General features: G+C 44.8%; 1 protein-coding gene and 1 long non-coding RNA gene across 3 annotated transcripts; one reads left to right on the top strand and one right to left on the bottom strand.

The window, feature by feature from the left end:
- Window positions 1-396: 396 nt before the first annotated feature.
- On the top strand, window positions 397-7,336 carry SYCE3 (synaptonemal complex central element protein 3). 2 transcript variants are annotated; one of them, XM_034758397.1, is made up of 3 exons: window positions 397-490; window positions 3,714-3,822; window positions 6,470-7,336. In XM_034758397.1, the coding sequence occupies exons 2-3, from the start codon at window positions 3,714-3,716 to the stop codon at window positions 6,637-6,639; spliced, it is 279 nt and encodes a 92-aa protein (XP_034614288.1). In that variant the 5' UTR covers window positions 397-490; the 3' UTR covers window positions 6,640-7,336. The 2 variants fall into 2 exon arrangements, with proteins under 2 accessions (XP_034614288.1, XP_034614285.1); XM_034758394.1 differs by lacking the exon at window positions 397-490 and adding an exon at window positions 706-887.
- A 5,230-nt stretch (window positions 7,337-12,566) lies between these two features.
- On the bottom strand, window positions 12,567-22,580 carry LOC117885218. Its single transcript, XR_004647743.1, has 3 exons — window positions 21,839-22,580; window positions 21,084-21,429; window positions 12,567-12,817 (listed from the first exon to the last, which is right to left on the bottom strand). It is a non-coding gene; the product is annotated as an uncharacterized LOC117885218 (long non-coding RNA).
- Between the last annotated feature and the right edge of the window lie 676 nt (window positions 22,581-23,256).

Here is a 23,256-nt window from a genome sequence, read left to right as displayed (position 1 = left end):
TTCGTGGGAGACTGCTTCCATCTACCCCTTTGGGGTTGGGAGGAGGGGTCGGGGTCTTGCCTGTCTGGTCCAGCTAACTAGATATTAAAGAAAAAAAATAAACCTTTAGTTTAAATTAATGTGGCACATGAGTGTCAAGCCAGCGCAAACCCCAGCCCGATTTAATGCGCCTCAATGCCCTAGTTATTAACCCAGCTTCCCAGCATTTCCCCTCCCCATCCTGTTTTTCATTCCCTCTAAACCGTGAAACATACATTTTATTGTGCGACGGAGCACGTGAGGAGACCGATTTGAGAGGAGAGAAGAGAAGACGATGAATAGGGAACATCAATTTTTAGTTTCCCGGTCTCGCCCACCTGTTTTATTTTCCTTTTCCTCAGTTCGAGGCAGCAGACACGTGACACGGCAGAAAGCGCGTGGAGTGGGCTGGGGCCAGGCGCGCGAGTTGGCACAAAGCTGCTTTTCTGGGGCGCGCGGAGAAGCCGCATTAGTCTGAGCGGCGCGCGCTCCGCGAGGGTGTGGGGTGAAGAAGACAGTTGGTTTGGGCGGGAAAGAGGGAGGGAGAGACGCTCGCGGCCGTTTAAACTGGGCTATAAAACACCTCGCTGCAGGCGGAGGCGGCGGTCCCGGGGCCCGCTGGAGAATCTGCCGGGGAGGGGTGATAGGGACCGGCGGGGGGAGGCTCTGTCTTCGGGGGCAGGGACGCGGGCGGCGGGTGTTTAGGATCAATGAGCCCCATGCCCTGGGCAGAGCCTGGGGCAGGGAGTTAGCGGGACCCCCCGTTGCGGGGACAGAGCGGGCAGCGCCGCAGAGACCCTGCCCTGGGCACAGAGCTGTGGGTGGGGCTAAAGAGCTGCTGGGGGCGGCGGCTGAAGGCGACGCCCAAGGTATTGGCCCTTTTCGGAATGGGCTCTGTACATCTGTGGACAAATAAAGAATTGTGTCCCCCTGTTGCCAATTTGACCTTAAAGATCCGTCCCCTGTTGTATTGCACAAGTGTGTGATGTGAGATAACTGGCTCTGTGGATGAGGGGAAAGCAGTGGATGTTATTCCTTGACTTTAGCAAAGCTTTTGATACGGTCTCCCACAGTATTCTTGCCGCCAAGTTAAAGAAGTATGGGCTGGATGAATGGAGTACAAGGTGGATAGAAAGCTGGTTCGATCGTTGGGCTCAATGGGTAGTGATCAATGGCTCCATCTCTAGTTGGCAGCCGGTATCAAGCGAAGTGCCCCAGGCAGGGCCGGCTTTAAGCCGATTCGGCTGAGTCCCCGGAATAGGGCCCTGCGCCTAAGAGGGCCCCGCAACGTCCAGGGCTGCCGGCAGAGCAGAAAAAAAAAAAAAGCCACGTCCTGCTTCTCTCCCCTCCCTCCAGCGCTTGCGCCGCCATGCAGCTGGTCAGCGTAAACCTGGGAGGGAGGGGTGAGGAGGAGGAATGCGGCGTGATTGGGGAAGAGGCGGGGCCAGGGTGGGGATTTGGGGAGGGATCCAATGGGGCAGGGAAGGGGCGGGGATTTGGGGAGGAATCCAATGCGGGGGAGCGCAAGACAATTCGCGTCCCAGTGTGGGGCTCTGCACCTGCTGAAGCCAGCCCTGGCCCCAGGGGTCGGTCCTGGGCCAGTTTTGTTCAGCATCTTCATTAATGATCTGGAGAAGGGTGTGGACTGCACCCTCAGTAAATTTGCAGATGACACTAAACTGGGAGGAATGGTAGATACGCTGGAGGGTAGGGATAGGACACAGAGGGACCTAGACAAATTAGAGGATTGGTTCAAAAGAAATCTGATGACGTTCAACAAGGACAAGTGCACTTAGGACGGAAGAATCCCATGCAGTGCTACAGACTAGGGACCGAACGGCTAGGCAGCAGTTCTGCAGAAAAGGACCTAGGGGTTACAGTGGTCCAGAAGCTGGATATGAGTCAACAGTGTGCTCTTGTTGCCAAGAAGGCTAATGGCATTTTGGGCTGTATAAGTAGGGGCATTGCCAGCAGATTGAGGGGCATCATCATTCACCCCTATTCGACATTGGTGAGGTCTCAGCTGGAGTACTGTGTCCTGTTTTGGGCCCCGCACTACAAGAAGGATGTGGAAAAATTAGAAAGAGTCCAGCAGAGGGTAGCAAAAATGACTAGGGGGCTGGAGCACATGACTTATGAGGAGAGGCTGAGAGAACTGGGATTGTTTAGTCTGCAGAAGAGAAGAACGAGGTGGGATTTGATAGCTGCTTTCAACTACCTGAAAGGGGGTTCCAAAGAGGATGGATCTAGACTGTTCTCAGTGGTACCAGATGACGGGACAAGGAGTAATGGTCTCAGGTTGCAGTGGGGGAGGTTTAGGTTGGATATTTCACGAGGAGGGTGGTGAAACACTGGAATGGGTTACCTAGGGAGGTGGTGGAATCTTCTTCCTTAGAGGTTTTTAAGGCCTGGCTTGACAAAGCCCTGTCTGGGATGATTTAGTTGGGGATTGGTCCTGCTTTGAGCAGGGGATTGGACTAGATGACCTCTTGAGGTCCCTCCCAACCCTGATAGTCTGTGGCTCTATGTCAGGGGTGCTCTGCTCAAACACCAGGGTCTGGCTCCCTTTTCAGGATTGGGGCCCAATGCTTTACAGCTTCCTGTGTCTTAAAAGTGGTGTAAGATGGTGAATGAATGCAAACAGCACCTCATATTGTGGAACAGACAAGAGGGTGTGTGTTCTGTTACAAGCAGGGCTTTGAGACAAAGAATCTCTCAATATCCAAGCTTCCTCATGAAATTTGCATGTGGTGGCCTGGTTGCCTTAAGCATCGGGGTGTCTAGGTTTAGGCTGGAAATCTTACCTTTTCCTTAAAACACTTTTAAATCCCATGGGGAAAATTGTCTTCCTTATTGACAATATTTATTCAAAATAGAAGCTAGAAAAATATGCCAACCAAATGTAACTCAGAAATTACCAGAAAAAAAAAACCCACCACCAAAACACACAACTCTTAACATCAGAGCAACATATAATTAGTTCAATGTTTTGGGCTCACCTGCTCACCCCCTAGAACTTTTCACAATAGTCCCTGGGGTCACAATTGGCTAGTACCAACATTTTGGAACCTGATTGCCTGAAGTTAGGTATCTAGATCTGTATTTCAGCACCTAAACAAGTCGCCTGATTTTCAGGTGTTGAGCTCTTACAGCTTCTGCTAAGGTCAGTGAATTGTGGAGGCTCAGCATCTCTAAAATCAGGCTATTTATGTTGGTGCCCAGATATGATATATAAGTGCCTAACTTTTGACACTCAAATTTGGTTTTAGTGTATTGGGGGAGATTTTACATCTTTCAGTGAAGCATCAGGTATTGGGAACTGCCAAAGCAGGTGGATGAAGAACCAGTCCAGGATAGCAGAAGATTAGAAACGATCTGCTAATAGTCTGATTTAGTACAGTGACCTATAAAGTTCACAAAGAGCATGGGATTGAGCTGGCAGGTTGTTGATATTTGTGTCCAAAACTTCTATTGATTTGAAAGTGAATTGAAAGTGCTAGGCAACACACAAGAGCTACACTGCATCATACAGGCTCTAAATGAATTTAGCAAGTGAATCTAGGATATTAATGTATTTAATTTTACATATCTTATTAGAGATACAATTTAAAATGTTACTTTCCCCTTATTATGAGAAAGTTTTATTTCCTTACTCCCCACTCCTCCTAATTGACCCACTCTTGCTTTTCTTGTAGATGGCCAAATCTGAACCTCGGGAAAGAAACTATGACAACATGGTAAAAATGCTGGAGGACCTGAACAGGGATTTAGAAAAACTTCTGGAAGAAATGGAGAAACTATCAGGTGTGGCTTTTTTCTGGGGAGGATATAGATTTGCTGCTAGAGGATGAAGGCATTACAGCAGTGCATAGAAATAATAATAGTAAAAATGCAAGAGTAGAGGAGAGTAGACTTCAAACTTCTCTGTGTAGCAGAAACATAAGAGGAGAAAGATTGAGATCTACTAATCTGTTAATGAGATTGAGTTCTACTAATGACCACAATGTATTAAACTGAGGGATGTGTCTGGTGGAGAACATCAGTACGTGAAATCCTTAGTTACTACAGACAATGGTATAAATGTCTGCAGAAACAGACTGGTCATATTTAACATAATTAATAATCTGGAAGGCATTTCTGAGCTTAGCTCATAAATGAAATTCAAAGATAATACTAAAGTGGGAGGAGTCGGTAGTGAGAGCAGAAAATAATACAAAGGAATTTACAGAGCTTAAAAACATAATTAGAACATAAACATAGATTCAGTTTGGAAGAACTGGTACCTCCAGGATCAGAGAATGACAAACATTAATTATCCAACTGGGAAAATAAAAGATTAATTTAATCTCAATTTTGTATGCATAATGGGAAGGGGTTTAGATAAATCTTTCCACACATTTTTATGATTCCCTTCTAAGATTTCCCTGTAGCCTTCTCCTCTTCAAACAATGCAAGCTAAAGCATCTTAGCCACTCATCATAGATAAAGTGCTCATCTATGCTTACATTGTCAATTCTGGAAAATGCTAGTAGTTTAAGTGTTAAATTACTTATCATGCACTAGAATGGACATAACCAATGAGCAGAGGTGCCACCCAATCAAGGACCAGACTTAGAGCTGAGCTTGTCTCAGCAGAAAATCACTCTTTCAACTCATCTAAGATACTCTAACGTGAAATATGGGGTGATTTCCTCCACCAATATGCCTGTGCATGTGTCTTTATTGTAAGGTCACATGGTTTGTAAATAGAGTCACTTATGCAAATGATGATTTGTTATCACAGGGTTGTTACTGAGCACAGGACTGCATATGCTATTTTCTTAGTTATTGCGTAGCTTCCCTAAATCACATATATTAATTTTTCAGTGTGCACAGATACTGCTTCTTACCTTCACATCTACAAAAAAGCAAGATCACACATTTCCCCACCCCCAGTCCTCAAACTCCACTGACTACTAGAGCTGGAGAAATACTGCAAAAAAATAAAATAAAAAAATCTTTCAGCAAATATTTATTTACATTTATATCAAATTTGCTCATAATATGTTTGTATCCATTGTGCCCATTTTCTACAGATATTCCAGTGAATGAATTTATTGAAAGGGATGTTTACAGAATCATAAAATGTTAAGTGGGTTTTAAAGAATATTTGTGGAAAGTGAATTTCAGATTTGTTAACATGACTATCAACACCAGATTCCAAGGTCTTGTCTACGCTAGAAGTTTCCTTCAATTTTCTTACTGCTGCAGCACCAGTAGTAGCTAGGAACATTAGTGTAGAAATGCTGCTAGTGGTTCCAACATTTTAACTCCATAGAATTTTGAGAGTCTGTATAAAAGTAGCTATCAAGTTTTATTGATATGCTCATGAGCACTGGTGGGTGTGAATTGTTTCTCATTGTAGGACTGCTTGTGAGGTAATGGGCAGTTTGTACCGATTTACTATGGTATTAATGGGGAATGCTTAACTGATTATCAGAGGATTGCTAACAGTAGTTTAACAAATTTATTTGAGCATAAGCTTTCATGGGTAAAAAACCCACTTTTTCAGATGCATGGAGTGAAAATTACAGATGCAGGCATTATTATACTGCATCTGTAATTTTCACTCCATTCATCTAAAGAAGTGGGCTTTTTACCCACAAAAGCTTATGCCCAAATAAATTTGTTAGTCTTTAATGTGCCACCAGACTCCTCCTTGTTTTTGTGGATACAGACTAACACAGTTAGCCCTCTGATGCTTAACAGTAGTTTGTTAGTGTAGGCTGCCTAGATACTTGGAGCTGTTCACATTGGTTTGATATTGTGGGACTGATTAGGAAAGATGGGATTGTGCAAAGTGATTTGTTACTCCAGGGTTACTTGTAAGCACTGAGCTGAGTGTGCTCTTTGGCTATTATTAGAGCTAATTAGAATTTTCCAACTGAACTTTTTCTGTCAAAAAATACCAATTCATCAAAAGCAAAACGTAGAAACTGTCAATTTCAATGAAATTTTGTTTCAAAAGAAAATTTGAAAAAGTGTTTTGGTAAGGTTGAAACATTATATTTCAGCTTTTTCAGAACAGAATGGTTTGATTTTCCATTTTGAAATGACATTTCATTTCAGTGTTTTAAATTTGACATAATGTAAAATGAAAAAAATCAAAGTTGGAACAAAACATTTTGATTGACAAAAAATTTTAATTGTGTTTCATGAGAAATTTCATTTTTTGTTTAGTTTTCACTCTATTTTGTAATGGAAAAAAATCCAAAATTGCAGATTTTTCTGTGAACAGAAAAAATCACTTCCCACCCTGCTCAGTTTATTACATTGTAGGAACACTCAGCCAAGGATTAGAACTGGTACCCATTCATTCCCACTACTGTTTCCCTGAATATCAATTATTTCCCTGCCATCTGCCATCCCAACATTGCTGAATTTCTAATATCTGTTGGTTGGGTTGTTGCAGTGCAGGCAACCTGGATGGCATATGATATGGTGGTTATGCGTACCAACCCAGACTTGGCCAACTCCATGAGGCGACTGGAAGATGCATTCCTGAACTGCAAAGAAGAGATGGAAAAGAACTGGCAAGAGATGCTGAAGGAAACTAAAGGCACTGAACAAAAACAGGAATAAACAGTCCTCATATCGGTTGGTGAAATTGCAACAGTTAGATCATTTCAGACTCAATTTTTTCAGTCATAAAATATCTACAGATGCCTTACAAATGGATTATCTTCTAGTTTATTAAGCATTATTGTTATGGCTATATATACAAATGTGTTCTGCCAAATACATGTATTGTTGAAACAAAAAGTTAACTATGTCTCTGTTTTAATCTATTCTTATCCTATGATTTTAAGCATAGTATTATAATTATATTAATTATATTATATTTATCATATATACAAGTGATCTTTTTTTGATATCTTCCTGGAGGATCCCAATCTGATTTACAAATTGTAAATTTAGGGATCTGTTTGCCCTCTTCTAAAAAGCAGATGCTTCTGCAATGGAACACAGCAGTTATTTTGCTTTAGCAACTGGCCTTAGCAAGAAAATCAAAGAGTGATTTCTCCAGTTGAAAGAACAGATACAATTCCAGATTGATCCAATATGGTTCAATATGGGATTGCAGAGTAGATGGGCTAATAGTTGCAAAGTTGCATTATTATGCTCAAACATCCATAGACATTTCATAGTGTTTCTTTGACTTTTTTAACCTTTTCTAGGGATTGTTTCTCAAAATTGTCCCAGAAAGAAAGCTGTTTTAATCCTCTCTCTGTTGTAAAGAAGTTGTATGTGTTATTACAGTGAGAATTATATAGTGCTTGATGGCGACTGTATTGAATTATTTCGATTTTCTTACCATAGTGGAAAATGTTCTGTAAGGTGCAGACTGTGGTGCACTCTGCACTTGACAATCTGGGGCAGGTCCTGTGGAGCAGAGGAAACCAAATAAGCCATATTCAAATGCATTGGTTTCCTGCTGCAATGGGATTCTGCAGTACAGCGGGTTAAAAAAAATTATGCCTTTTTCAGCTGTAGTCAACATGTGAGCCAACAGCACCACCTAGTGACCAGCAGCCAACAAGTAAATAAATGCTTTAGCACTGGTGAAAGGCTGCACTGATAGGGGATTTCATTCTCTAGGACTATCAGAAATCAGTCAGTCTCTTTGCCAAGCTTCTTTTCTATTTTACATTCCTATCAGTTTGTCTGGTATGATCGTAAATATATTAGGTGATGGGGCTTGCACACATTTCCATTGAAGAAATTATTATCTAAACCAGGGGTGGGCAAACTTTTTGGCCTGAGGGCCACATCGGGGTTCCGAAACTGTATGGAGGGCTGGGTAGGGAAGGCTGTGCCTCCCCAAACAGCCTGGTCCCCGCCCCCATCCGCCCTCTCCCACTTCCTGCTCCCTGACTGCCCCCCTCAGAACCCCTGACCCATCCAACCCTCCTTGTCCCCTGACTGCCCCCTCCCGGGACCCCCTGCCCCTAACTGCCCCCCTGGGGCCCCAGCCCCTATTCAACCCCCCCCCGCTCCCTATCCCCTGACTGCCCCGACCTCTATCCACACCCCCGCCCCCTGACAAGCCCCCCGGGACCCCTATGCCTATCCAACCCCCCCATTCCCCATCCCCTGACCACTCCCAACCCAGAACCTCTGCCCCATCCAGCCACCCCCTGCTCCCTGTCCCCTGACTGCCCCGAGACCCTCTGCCCCTTATCCAACCCCCACACTCCCTGCCCCCTTACCATGCTGCTCAGAGCACCAGGACTGGCAGCCGCGCCACCCGGCCAGAGCCAGCTATGCCACCGCACAGTCTAGAGCACCGGGGCAGGCTGGCGGCTCTCTCAGCCCCACCGCCCAGAGTGCTGGTGGCATGGCGAGCTGAGGCTGTGGGGGAGGGCAGACAGCAGGAGAGAGGCCGGGGGCTAGCCTCCCCAGCCAGGAATTCAAGGGCCGGGCAAGAGGGTCCCACGAGCCGCAGCTTGCCCGCCTCTGATCTAAACCATCTCAACATCATAAAGATTTCCCTAATATTCAGAATGAATTTTTCTTTGGACCTACCTGTTGATCTTAGGGAGCAAGTGTTTACATCACCAAAACCAACAGCGTTAGTGTTAACTATCTCCCGTGTTGTCAATATTGGCCAGGAGGCCACACAAATTAACTGCCTTCCTTCCCCTTGAAACGGTCTTCATTCCAGGTCTAGGTAGGAACATAATGACAGAGCAGTGGAGCAAGTTAGCACTATTTAAAAATTTTATTAAGGTGATGTTAAAAAAAAAAAAATAGTGAACAGAGTTTGAGCATAGAAGTTTCTGGTTATCAGGGAATAACGTACAGATTATCGAGGGTGCAAAGTTTGGTTTAAGATCCAGTGGCATAAGGAATACATAATCTGCAATATCCCCGATTGCGGGTAAAAGGTTGATGGGTCAAAGTACAGGCATTGAGATATGAAGGTATGAAGTTCATAGAGTGGCTATGTTCAGTTGTAGAGTATAATGAGTGGATATGATGATGAGGTTGCATTGACCCTCATTTGGTGAGATTTAATGTTCAGGGAGTTTATGGTTCCAGTTCATATGATCCAACGGAGAAGGTCACTTGGTCCCTTTCTCGTAGTGGGAGAATGATGTCACTCTGGCTCACGCCTCCTGGTACTGTCGGTGGCCGGTGATGTGCTCGATGTAGATGTCCCTGGACCATTGGATGGCGTCTGAGCACTTCTATGTGTAAGCAGAGTCAGGATGAGCTCTACCCTGACATCTGGTGGGGAATTATGGCGAGTATGGAAAAGAACTTCAGGGGCTAATCTTGTTTGTGCAGGCACACCCACCCCGCCTAGCATGAGCCCACGGCAGCCCAAAATGGTCACTTTGGCTGCTGTGGGATCCCCAGTTTCTCTGTTATTGGGGCAGGAGGAATAAAGTGTTGTTACCCTGATTATGTGAATCAAGGACAATGAAACTGTTTTATGACAGAGGGTCTCACCATCACCTAAGTAGCACTCGCTAGACAAGGGACATGGGCTCCAAAACTCAGTGAATTGAGAGAGGTTGGGGACAGGTATCTGTACCTGATGGTATGGGCCCCTCTTGAGGGCCTGAAACACCAATTGCACCTTCTCTTTCCACTGTGGAATAGCAGAGCTCATTTTGATTCTATTAAGAGTCTAGTTACAGGCTGCTATGCTGAATTCACTTTGGGCCAATGGTGCACCAGCACTAGGGCTTCCCTACTACAAGCTGAAATCAGTAAGTGCTGTGTTAACTAATGGGGGAGCCTAAAGATTTATTGCTAAGTGGCTGGCAGAACAGTTTGCGGGATGGTTGGCGTGGCCCACGGGATGGCGAGTGGAGCGGAGCTGAGAAGTTTGCGTGACAGTTGGTGCGGCACACAGGATGACGAGTGGAACAGAGCAGAGCCGTTTGCAGAACGGTTGGCGCGGCCCACAGGATAACTGGAGGAGCGGAGCGGCTCATGGTGAAGACTGCAGCAGAACCCCATGGAGAGGCGGGGCAGTTGGCCTCGGACCACGTAAGATGCCCCTTAATACCCTGCATGCCCCTTTCTCCCCCCCTATTTCCACCCAGGCTGGGGGGCGGGGAAGAATCTGCAGATAAACTTTTGAAGTCTGGGGCTGTACTGACCAGGGACAGAGACTTTTGGGTGATTCTTGGGTTGCTGGACTCAAGAGACTTTTGAGGTGTTGGACTTTTGGGACTTTGGGGGTGGGTCTTTTGCTCATGATTTGTGTTATGAATCCTGTTTGTAGTGTTTTCCCAATTTAATGTTGATGTTGTTTACCTCATGTTATTAAACATTTTCTACTACATTCAGACTCCGTGCTTGCAAGAGGGGAAGTATCCTCTCTTAGAGGCGCCCAGGGGGTGGTATGTAATTGTCACTGGATGGGGGCTCAAGCCGGTTTTGCATTGCGTTATTGAAACAGAACCCCTGGATACTGAACCCGGCCCTTGTTGCTGCCAACTCAGATGGGCAGAAGGGTTACATATGTATAAATAGAGGATTTTAGTTTTTAGCGTTGTTGGCCTGGACTTTTCACCTCTGAACTTAGCTACAAGTTTAGGAATATTTTGGAATCTGTGTCTCTTCTATTTCCTGTCTTACCTTATGTCCAGATTTGTAAGTGTTCAGCATGCACAATTGGGTACAGATTTTCAAAATAGCTCAGTTTCCATTTAGGCACCTAAATGAAGTGGCCAGTTTTCACAAAATCATTTCGCCGCAGCAGTCGGTGCACCATTTGGGGGGATGGGAGGGCTCTAGCCCCCCTCCGGTGTGAGTTTTGTACCTGAGGTCTGCTCACAACACATGCCCTAGCCCCAGAGGGAGCTCTCAACTGCAACAGAGCTTGAGTGTAATATGTGATGAGTCCTGTGCTGCTCCCAGCTTCTGCCTTTTGGGCAGGGAGTTTGTTTATAAACAGAGGCAGGGTGATTAAGTTAACAAAAGACTTGTCCTTAAATTAAATTAAATTAAGGATAGTTGGATGATCCTGAAAGTTGTGCCAGGCACTCCAGTTAAAAGATAGGAAACAAAGGGTAGAAATAAATGGTGAGAATGGAAAGAAGTAAATAGTGGCATCCCCCAGGGGTCTGTACTGGGACCAGTACTGTTCAACATATTCATAAATGATCTGGAAAAAGAAGTAAACAGTGAGGTGGCAAAATTTGCAAATGATACAAAATTACTCAAGATAATTAAGTCCAAAGCTGACTGCAAAGAGTTGCAAAAGGATCTCACAAAACTGAGTGGCTGGGCAACACAATAGCAGGTGAAATTCAATGTTGATAAACGTGAAGTAATGCACATTGCAAAATATAATCCCAACTATACATATAAAATAATGAGGTCTAAATTAGGTTTTACCCGTCAAGAAAGAGATCTGGGAGTCATTGTGGATAGTTCTCTGAAAACATCTGCTCAATGTGCAGTGACAATCAAAAAAGTTAACAGAACATTGGGAATCATTAGGAAAGGGATAAATAAGACAGTAAATATCATATTGCTGCTATATAAATCCATGGTACGCCCACATATTGAATACTGTATGCAGATTTGGTCACCCCATCTCAAAAAAGATATATTGGATTTGGAAAAAGGTACACAGAAGGGCAACAGAAATGATTAGGGTATGTAACAGCTTCTGTTTGAGGAGAGATTAAAAAGACTGGGACTTTTCAGCTTGGAAAAGAGATGACTAAGGGGGACTATGATAGAGGTCTATAAAATCATGAATGGTGTGGAAAAATTGAATAAGGAAATATTTACTCAGTTACATACCACAAAAACCTGGGGTCACCCAATGAAATGAACAGGCAGCAGATTTAAAACAAAAGAAAATATTTCTTCACAGTCAACCACTGGAACTCTTTGCCAGGGAATGTTGTGAAGGCCAAAACTATAACAGGGTTCAAAAAAGACCTAGATAAGTTCATGGAGTATAGGTCCATCAATGGCTATTAGCCAGGGTGGGCAGGGCTCCAACACCATGTTCTGCATGTCCCTAGCCTCTGTTTGCCAGAAGCTGGGAGTGGGTGACAGGGGATGAATCACTTGATGATTGGCTGTTCTGTTCATTCCCTCTGAAGCACCTGGCATTGGCCACTGTCGGAAGACAGGATACTGGGCTAGATGGACCACTGGTCTTACTCAGTATGGCCATTCTGTTCTTATATAGAACCCAGATGTATCTGCCCCCCTCCCCGCACTGTAACCCACTAGACCCCACCTAGGTTCTATCTCAGCTCTATCCCAGAGCTGAGATAGAACCCAGGACCTGACAGTCTCTCTACAGAGTTAGTAACAAAGTAAGAATATATATTAAAATTTTAAACCTCACCAGTGTCCCTTAAGTGACTTGCCACAAGATGTCAGAACATGTTAGTATTAGAGCTGAGTGAGTCTAATATTTATTTTCCTTCCTTTTATATAGGAATTAGATACAGTGCTCCTGTCAGCTAATTGCTAAGTTATCTGACAAAAAAACTAGAGTTTTCAAGTGCCCAAGTAGCACCTGGAATCACAGTTAAAGTTGTGCCCCCTCAAAAAAAAAATCTGAAATGGCACCCCTGCCAGCAGTTCCACTAAGAACAATGGAAACTGCTTGGTTCTGAGGTTTTGTTTTTTGTTTTTTTTTTAAATTTGGCCCTTAATTCATCAGAAGCTTCTCTATGAGATTCAATCGGGTCACCTGTGGTACTCACCTGACTTATAATTATGCCAGCTTGCCAGGTGGAGTTCTGCTGCCTGTCAGGATAGGAGAGTCAGACTGAATGAAAGGAACAGAGATTTTTGTGTCCTCTTACTATGGCAAAATTAGAGAATATAATCACAAAAGGAGTGGGGTGTCTGGTAGCATTTTTTCAGTCCTGAACTCCTGGGATTTTACTACTGTAACTCTCAGGATTTTGGAGAACAGTGTGTGAGAAATGGGAACATGCATGCTTTTTAAAGCTCCACTTTCTCCTGTGAGTAGCAGTGCCAAGTTCATCTCCAGGTACTAGAGACTGGGTATCTGCAGGGTCCCTCCCAGCACCACAAGTTACTTTCTCTCCTGTCAGCACAGGACTATCTCCATTTTCACACCTGCACAGTCTTTCGGGGTGCCCCACCCAGGTAGCAAGCATTGTAAAATATCTTCAGTACCTCCCTCACCTAATGCCAGAGAGCAGGACAGTGGTGAGCCATCACCAAGAGGTACCAGAAAACTCAGAACTTCCTAGCTATTCTGCCAGCAAGATTCTGAAGAGGCCAGACTTCTCCAGGGTTCTGTCATGGTATCAGGTAACAGAGCTGTACTGAGTTAGCTGGGGGAAGGAACAATACCATTCAGATCTCCCCACCTGGGGTTTATCCAGGGTCAAATCCAAGCACGCACACGAAAGAAAGAAAGAAATGAGCATTGATCAGCCCTTTACAGTAGCATGACAAGTGCCAGGCTTCAAAGTCCCCTCTTCTGGACCAACGTTAAGAAAGAGTACTGACTTAAATTTTCAGATGTTGAATTATCAGTTATGCTCAGGCAGGGTATAATCCAATGGGTTCAGCCATGACTTTCCAGAAAATATTATCACATCTGGACTAGGCAGACCACTGGCATGATAGAACTTAATATATCAGGGTAGATGAATTCTAGACCCATGTTGTTTTCAATCTTGAAAAGTTGGAGTAGTCCCAATGGCACAGACTATGTTCTTCATAATCCTATATAGCAAGATAGATTTTCTCTTTCTATTAAAAGGATTTTGGTGTCTGTTTTTACAATGAGAGAATCAACTAGCTTGTTGTGGAGACTGTGGGGTTTTATTTCTTTCATGCATCTCACCACCTGTGTAGATTTTCCGCTTTGCTGGGGAGTGTGGGGTTGCAGCGGAAACCAGATAACCCACATTCAAATACACTGGTTTCCTGCCAGTATGGGGATGCAGCAATTTTTCAGTGGTCTGGATATGAAGCAAGAGCACCATCTAGTGATTATAAACTGGTACATAAACTGTGTGCAGTGTAGGTGTGGCCATGTTGGTCCCAGAATATTAGAGACATAAGGTGGGTGAAGTGAGGTAATATCTTTTATTGGACCAACTTCTGTTGGTGAGAGAGACAAGCTGTCTCTCTCTGGTACATAAACTGGCATTTTAACTCACCAAAGTTACTGGGTTGACACCTCTTGAAACTGAAGTATTCTCTGCTGAAGAGAGAAAGCCAAATGCAAAAATATTGCAGATGAAAATGGGCAGTTTGACTTTATGGGCTGAGTTAACACCCAGTGAACTCCACTGAAGTGACGGATATACTCGGGGTGCGTTTGAACCTATGTGTCAATTATCAAAATATGGTTACTATTACTGTATTTGGGGAAAGTTCCTTTCTACAGAACAGATACAGCTGCAAAGGCTGCATGCAGTGACATTTTCTCCAGCACTGACCACCAATATTCCAAAATTGTGACTTGGAGGGACCACGCATAGGAAGAAGAAGGAGTCCAGCTTCACTGTCCACTTCATTCCTTAGCCTCTCTGCTAAGACTAGTGAGCAGGTCAATTTGTGTCAGTTGTGATTCATTCATTGTGTCATGTGATTCATTCTAATTGGTGATTCATTTATTTATTTTACATGGACTCCTGGACATATAGTTGGAACCAAACTAAGACTTACTCACTCATTTCATGTATCGGGGTAGCCGTGTTAGTCTGTATCCACAAAAACAACAAGGAGTCGGGTGGCACCTTAAAGACTAACAGATTTATTTGGGCATAAGCTTTCATGGGTAAAAAACCTCACTTCTTCAGATGCAACTCATTTCATATAGACAAATAGTTGGCAGATAGTATAGAACTTTTCACCTATATAGTTAGGCATTGGTTCTAACCCAGCTTCAAGTCACAGGCACAGAATGTGTCTGAAGTTCAACAGTATGGAGATGAAATCCCACTTTTAGGGTACCTGTTCTATTCAGCAAAAGTACCTTTCAACTCTTGATTATCAGTTCTAATCCAAACAGTCCAAGAATCATAGAATCATAGATTAGGGTTGGAAGAGACCTCAGGAGGTCATCTAGTCCAACCCCCTGCTCAAAGCAGGAACAACCCCAACTAAATCATCTTAGCCAGGGCTTTGTCAAGCTGGGACTTAAAAACCACTAAGGATGGAGTTTCCACCACTTCCCTAGGTAACCCATTCCAATCTTGGGAGACAGACCAGTCCTCGCTTACAGACAGCCCCCCAACCTGAAGCAAATACTCACCAGCAACCGCACACCATACAACATAAACACTAACCCAGGAACCTATCCTTGCAACAAAGCCCGATGCCAACTCTGTCCACATATCTATTCAGGGGAACACCATCATAGGACCTAATCACATCAGCCATACCATCAGGGGCTCGTTCACCTGCACATCTACCAACGTGATATATGCCATCATGTGCCAGCAATGCCCCTCTGCCATATACATTGGCCAAACCAGACAGTCTCTACACAAAAGAATAAATGGACACAAATCTGACATCAGGAATCATAACATTAAAAAAACAGTGGGAGAACACTTCAACCTCTCTGACCACTCAGTGACAGACTTGAAGGTGGCAATTTTGCAACAAAAAACCTTCAAAAACAGACTTCAAAGAAAGACTGCTGAACTTGAATTAATATGCAAATTAGATACAATTAACTTAGGTTTGAACAGAGACTGGGAATGGTTGGGTCATTACACTAATTGAATCTATTTCCTCATGTTAAAATAGCCTCACACCTTCTATGGGTTATCTCGATTATCACTTCAAAGGTTTTTTGTTGTTGTTTTTTCTCTCTCCTGCTGATGATAGCTCATCTCAATTGATTGGCCTCTTACAGTTGAAAAGGTGGGAGTAGCCATACCATGTTCTCTATATGTATAAATATCTTCTTTCTGTGTGTTCCATTCTATGCATCTGATGAAGGGGTTTTAGCCCATGAAGATTAGATTAATGGAGATATCCCATCTCCTACACCTGAAAGGGACCTTGAAAGGTCATCAAGTCCAGCCCCCTGCTTTCACTAGCAGGACCAAGTACTGATTTTGTCCCAGATCCCTAAGTGGCCCCCTCAAGGATTGAACTCACAACCCTGGGTTTAGCAGGCCAATGCTCAAACCACTGAGCTATCCCTCCCGCCAAAAAACTTATGCTCAAATAAATTTGTCTAAGGTGCCACAATTACTCCTGTTCTTTTTGCAGATACAGACTAACACGGCTGCTACTCTGAAACCATTCCAATGCTTCACCACCCTCCTAGTGAAATAATTTTTCCTAATATCCAACCTAGACCTCACCCACTGCAATTTGAGACCATTGCTCCTTGTTCTCTCATCTGCCACCACTGAGAACAGCCTAGCTCCATCCTCTTTGGAACCGCCCTTCAGGTAACTTAAGGCTGCTATCAAATCCCACCTCACTCTTCTCTTCTGCAGACTAAATAAGCCCAGTTCCCTCAGCCTCTCCCCGTAAATCATGTGCCCGAGCTCAATATTAATTTTTGTTTAAGGGTCCAAAACTTTCCCTGACCTTCTTCTTGTTGCGAACATACCTGTAGAACCCCTTCTTGTTATCCTTCACATCCATTGCTAGCTGAAACTCCGGTTGTGCTTTGGCCTTCCTGATTACACCCCTGCATGCTCGAGCAATATTTTTTTACTCCTCCCTAGTCATCAGTCCAAGTTTCCACTTCTTGTAAGCTTCCTTTTTGTGTTTAAGATCACCAAAGAGTTCTCTGTTAAGCAAAGCTGGTCGCCTGCCATATTTGCTATTCTTTCTGCACATCGGGATGGTTTGTTCCTGCTCCCTCAATAAGGCTTCTTTAAAATACAACCAGCTCTCCTGGACTCCTTTCCCCCCTCATATTAGCCTCCCAGAGGATCCTGCCCATCAGTTCCCTGAGGGAGTCAAAATCTGCTTTTCTGAAGTCCAGGGTCTGTATTTTGCTACTCTCCTTTCTTCCTTTTGTGAGGATCCCGGACTCGACCATCTCATGGTCACTGCTGCCCAGGTTGCCACCCACTTCTACTTCCCCTACCAATTCTTCCCTGTTTGTGAGCAGCAGATCGAGAGGAGCACGGCCCTTAGTTGGTTCTTCCAGTACTTGCACCAGGAAGTTGTCCCCAGCACTCTCCAAAAACTTCCTGGATTGTTTGTGCACTGCTGTATTGCTCTCCCAGCAGATGTCAGGGTTATTGAAGTCCCCCAGGAGAACCAGGGCCTGTGATCTGGAAACTTCTCTTAGGTGTCCAAAGTAAGCCTCGTCTACCTCATCCTTCTGGTCTGGTGGTCTATAGCAGACGCCCATGACAACATCACCCTTGTTGCTCTCGCCTTTAAACTTAACCCAAAGACTCCCAACAGGCTTTTCTCCAGTTTCCTATTGGAGTGCTGAGCAATCCTACTGCTCCCTTACATACAGTGCAACTCCTCCACCTTTTCTCCCCCGCCTGTCCTTCCTGAACAATTTATACCCATCCATGACAGTGCTCCAGTCATGGGAGTCACTCCACCAAGTCTCTGTTATTCCAATCACATCATAGTTCCTTAACTGTGCTAGGACTTCCAATTCTTCCTGCTTGTTTCCCAGGCTTCTTGCATTCATGTACAGGCACCTAAGATAACTAGCTGGTTATCTATCAAGGAAGGTTAGAGAACAAAAGCTATTATCATCTGATGTCTGTTCAGTAGTTTGAATGAAATGATTTCATAATCTTAGTACAGCTTTCTAAAGCGGAAGATGTCCACATTACTGAAACCACTAACAGCACTGCAACTATCAATAGAGGTGCTAAGGGATGATTGAACCATGAGTTGAACAACACTCACATCTAGTGGAGGTCTCTTTTCCAGGGCAGGAGTGAGTTACTTTGGAGAAGGCAACGTGTGTATGACACTTTTACTGACATTGCCTTTTCTGTACCCATTCTGTGGGTAAATAAAAGATTTCATCCTCGAGGGCTGTCATTCCATCACTGAGCTGATGCTTTGAGGTAGACATTTTCTGGTGGCTCTGAGTCACAAAACCAACACCTGGAGATTGCAGAAGAACAGACTCCCGCAAGGCTCGGTACTGGCACCAACTGTATTTAATGTATTCACCAATGATCTACCAAACACCATCCCCAGGCACCAACAATGTTTGCTTGGCTCAAGGGACCACCTGAACAATGATATGACTACCATAGGTGATTATTGCAAGAAACAGAGATTGAAACCAATTACATCAAAGACCACGTCAGCATGCTTTCTCTTACTTCTGTGGGCTCAGAAACAACTTGATCTTAACATCTTTTTGAATGATCAGCAGGAGGCACATGATCCAAAGCCAGAGTGTTGGGGATCACCGTAGTGTGACAAGACATCCCTGAATTCACACCCTGCATGCTATTGTAATGATATTTGTGCAAAGTATGCCTTGTAAGGTATCATTTGAAAATTCATGATTTGCTTGTCAGTATTGTCCTGGTAAAGTATGAGTGGTGACATTGTATGTGAAGTTATAAGATTCATGTTCCAAACCCTAGAGCCCTGCCCAGGCAGAAGTCAGGTCTGACGTAAACAAAGAAAGGAATGTGTGCTTGCCTTAATTTGCATTTACATTTCTGGGAGAAAATCTGGGACTAGGAGTGTGTTGGGGTCACCCTGTGATAATTTTTAAGCCTGATAAGAGCCAAGGTGCGGCTAGCTGGCTTCAGCACACACAGACATAAGCTGGGAGTAACTTTCATTCTGGAGGCTGTTTGTAAGCAGTCCAGGTTGGAGGCTACAGGAGCAAGGCATAGTAAAGGGCACCACAGGTTACAGGGCAGGGGTGACACAGCTACTCATTAGTTGGGATTGCACTCTGTATTTGTACATGAGCATGTGATTTAGGTGTGACATACCAATCACATTAAAGTAGCTCAGAAGATCAAAAACAGAAACTCTCCTAAACAAACTGGTAAGATCCATCTGGCGAGACAATGTGCAAATACTGTATAGGCTGCAGCTCACTTTCTGCAACTCAGTTGGTGAACAGTTTACCCCAGTTTGGTTAAATTCTGCCCACACTGGACTAGGAGGCACACAGCTTAAATCACACCATAAGAATTATTACAAGCACACTGAAGCCAACTGTAAGGATTCTCACACTTCTTATCAAACTGTCTGTACTGGGCTATCTTGATTATCACTTCAAAAGTTTTTTTTCTCTTACTTAATTGGCCTCTCAGAGTTGGTAAGACAACTCCCACCTGTTTATGCTCTCTGTATGTGTGTATATATATCTCCTCAATATTTATTCCACTCTGTATGCATCCGAAGAAGTGGGCTGTAGTCCACGAAAGCTTATGCTCTAATAAATTTGTTAGTCTCTAAGGTGCCACAAGTACTCCTGTTCTTATTACATGCAATTGTTGTCTTCTTATTTTTCCTCTAGCCAGAGGTGTCTGCAACAGCACTAGCAACCGCAGACTTCATTTCAGTCTTAGCAGCAGAAATGGTATGTCAGATCTAGACCTGGGATGAAACAACCAGCTCCCTCTTCTTCATCTTCAGCAAACAGCAGGCCTCAGATTTGATTTGAGGACTGAGTGTAGTGGACCAATTAGTGCCAGCCAGTGGGAGCTGTGGGAAGTGGCGGCCAGCACATCCCTGCGTCCCTCGCCGCTTCCCGCAGCTCCCATTGGCCAGGAACAGCGAACCACAGCCACTGGGAGCTGAGGGCAGCCATGCAAATGTAAACAAACAGTCTGGCAGCCCACCAGCGGATTATCCTGATGGACCATGTGCGGCCTGCGGGCCACAGGTTGCCCACCACTGTTATGAGGTCCAGTAAACTATACAAGACCTTCCCTTTGAGGGTTCTGCCCTGTTTTCTGAGAAAACTGATTCCCGACTTCATAGCCTGAAAGACTCCAGGACCACCCTTAAGTCTCTTGGCCTCCACACTCTGGCCAATCAACGGAGACATGTTAAGCCACAACCCCCACCTCGTCCATACCAGCCACAAAATAGGCAAGATTTTTCCCGCAGGTGGGCTAGAAATAATAGGAAGAGGCCCCACCCTTCATCAGACCAGGGCTCTGGTCAAACGAAGCAGTCTTCTAGCCAGAAGCAGAACTTTTGAAGGTGTGCCCGGGGGCAATATACCAGTCTGGACAGTGAATCCATCCCATCTTACTTTCTTGTGCGACTGTCCCCTTTCTACTCTGCATGGGCCCGTATTACTTCGGATCACTGGGTATTCCGAGCGGTAGAAAAGGGATACTCTCTCCAGTTATCTACCCTTCAACCCCCCATTCCCTGTCTCTCTTCGGGGACCCTTTTCATGAGCAACTACTTGAGCAGGAGGTGCACTTGCTCCTATCGCTGTGGGCAGTGGAAGAGATTCCTCAGGAGCTGACGGGCAAGGGCTTTTATTCCCGGTATTTCCTAATACCGAAAGCTAAAGGCGGCCTCTCAGCAAGTTCATGAGGAAACTGAAGTTCTGCATAGTCTCTTTGGTCTCCATTATCCCTTCCTTGGATCCAGGGGACTGGTATGCTGCCCTCGATTTGAAGGATGCATACTTTCATATAGCAATTACACTGTCCCACAGAAGGTACCTCAGGTTCGTGACAAATCACAATCACTACCAGTTCACAGCCTCCCATTCAGCCTGTCAGCAGCTCCTTGAGTGTTTACCAAGTGGTAACATGGCAGTTGTGGCTGCGTTCCTGCACAAGAGACAGGTACAGGTGTTTCCGTACCTCAATGACTGGCTAATCAACGGCTGTTCCAGGGCACAAGTGGATGTGCAAGTCAGCTTTATAAGAGCTACTTTTAATGACCTGGGCCTTCTCCTGAATGTACTGAAGTCAACCCTGTCCCCCGTTCAGCAGATAGAGTTTATAGGAGTGGTATTGGATTCTACACAGGCCAGGGCATACCTCCCAGAATCGCAATTCCGATCCCTGGGCAACATCATTCAAAGCCTCAGGCAGTTCCTGACCACTACAGCAAGGAATTGCCTAAAGCTTCTGGGACATATACCTATGTACCTATATAGTATAGCACGCCAGGCTGAGACTTTGACCCCTTCAGGCGTGGCTGGCCTTGGTGTATTGGCCAGTTCGGGATGGTCTAGACAAGATCGTCACTCTACCCCGGCCAGTCCTCGACTTCCTCCTGTGGTGGCTTGACCCACAGGCGGTGTGTACAGGGATTCCCTTCACCAGACCACAGCCATCCTTCTTGCTGGTGATGGACGCATCAGTGTTGGGTTGGGGTGCACATCTGGGACACCTCAGGACACAGGGACTCTGGTCTCAGGTAGAGCACTCCCTTCACATCAATGTCACAGAGCTGAGAGCAGTCCGCCTAGCATGTCAGACTTTCTGAGCCCATCTGGAAGGGAAATATGTATCCATCATGATGAACAACACAACAGCGATGTTTTATATAAACAGACAGGGGGGTGCACACTCCTCTCCCCTGTACCAGGAAGCCCTCAAACTGTGGGACTTTTGCATAGCTCTTTCAATACACCTGGAGGCATTGTACCTCTCCGTAGTGCAGAACGAGTTAGCGGACTATCTCAGCAGGTCATTTCACGGCCACAAGTGGTCCCTATGCCCGGATATTGTGAACACTATCTTCCAGCAGTGGAGATTTCCCCAAATAGACTTGTTCGCCATGTAATATAACAGGAAGTGCCTGCAGTTTTGCTCCTTCCTGAACCACAGAGCAGGTTTTATCACGGACACATTTCTCCTTCCCTGGAAGGGGTATCTCTTGTACGCATTTCCTCCCATACCTCTCGTTCAAAAGGTGCTTCTCAAAGTTCGGAGGGGCGAGGCCTTGGTGATACTGATAGCTCCAGCCTGGGCCTGTCAGCACTGGTACGTGTCTCTTCTGGAAATGTCTGTGGAAGCCCCAGTCATCCTGCCGCTCTTCCCAGGATCACGTCCATCTCCAGCACCCAAACTTTGAATTGCTGCACCTCATGACCTGGAAGCTTCATGGCTGAATCCGATCGAGCTCGCCTGTTCAGACAAGTCCTCCTTGGTAGTAGGAAACCTTCCACTATGGCCACCTACCTGGCAAAATGTAAGAGATTCTCAATTTGGTCTTCACAATACCTTCCGTCTCCAACTCTAGCATCCATACCTATCATATTGGACTACCTTCTCCACCTCAAACAGCAAGGGCTTACCCTGTCGTTAATGAAGATCCACCTGGACACTGTCTCTGCCTTCCATCCAGGCTGCAGGGTCAGCCAGTCTTTGCCAACCCGATGGTGAGTCATTTCCTAAAGGGTCTTGACAGACTCTACCCTCACATATGATAGCCAGTCCCAGCCTGGGACCTTAATTTGGTCCTTTCCAGCCTGATGGGGCCACCCTTTGAACCACTGGCGACATGTTCCTTGCTGTATCTCTCATACATGTGGTGTTCTTGGTAGTGATAACATCAGCCAGGAGAGTGCCAGAGCTCAAGGCACTAACCTCTAAGCCTCCATACAGGGTATTCTATAAGGACAAGAACAGGAGTACTTGTGGCACCTTAGAGACTAACAAATTTATTTGAGCATAAGCTTTCATGGGCTACAGCCCACTTCATTGGATGCATGTAGTGGAAAATACAGTAGGAAGATATATATACACACACACACACAGAGAACATGAAACAATGGGTGTTACCATACACACTATAAGGAGAGTGATCAGTTAAGGTGAGCTATTATCTGCAGGAGAGAAAAAGAACTGTTTGTAGTGGTAATGAAAATGGCCCATTTCCAGCAATTGACAAGGAGATGTGAGGAACTGGAGGGGGAGGGGGGAGAATAAGCATGGGGAAATAGTTTTACTTTGTGTAATGGCCCATCCACTCCCAGTCTTTATTCAAATCTAATTTAATAGTGTCCAATTTGAAAATTAATTCCAATTCAGTAGTCTCTCATTGGAGTCTGTTTTTGAAGTTTTTTTGTTGTAATATTGCAACTTTTAGGTCTGTAATCGAGTGGCCAGGGAGATTGAAGTGTTCTCCAACTGGTTTTTGAATGTTATAATTCTTGACATCTGATTTGTGTCCATTTATTCTTTTACATAGAGACTGTCCAGTTTGGCCAATATACATGGCAGAGGGGCATTGCTGGCACATGATGGTATATATCACACTGGTAGATGTGCAGATTAACGAGCCTCATGGACAAGGTTCAGCTCAGACCTCAAT

This window comes from Trachemys scripta, chromosome 1 (assembly GCF_013100865.1).
Source record: "Trachemys scripta elegans isolate TJP31775 chromosome 1, CAS_Tse_1.0, whole genome shotgun sequence".
NCBI classification, from domain to species: Eukaryota; Metazoa; Chordata; order Testudines; family Emydidae; genus Trachemys; species Trachemys scripta.
The sequence above is the reverse complement of the archived record's forward strand: the minus strand, read 5'-3'. Positions and strand labels throughout refer to the sequence as shown.

Bases quoted from the DNA above. Each gene is read 5' to 3' on its own strand.
- SYCE3 (XM_034758397.1), top strand. From the start codon at position 3,714: ATGGCCAAATCTGAACCTCGGGAAAGAAACTATGACAACATGGTAAAA. The intron at 3,823-6,469 runs GTGTGGCTTTTT...GGGTTGTTGCAG, and splicing joins AGAAATGGAGAAACTATCAG to TGCAGGCAACCTGGATGGCA.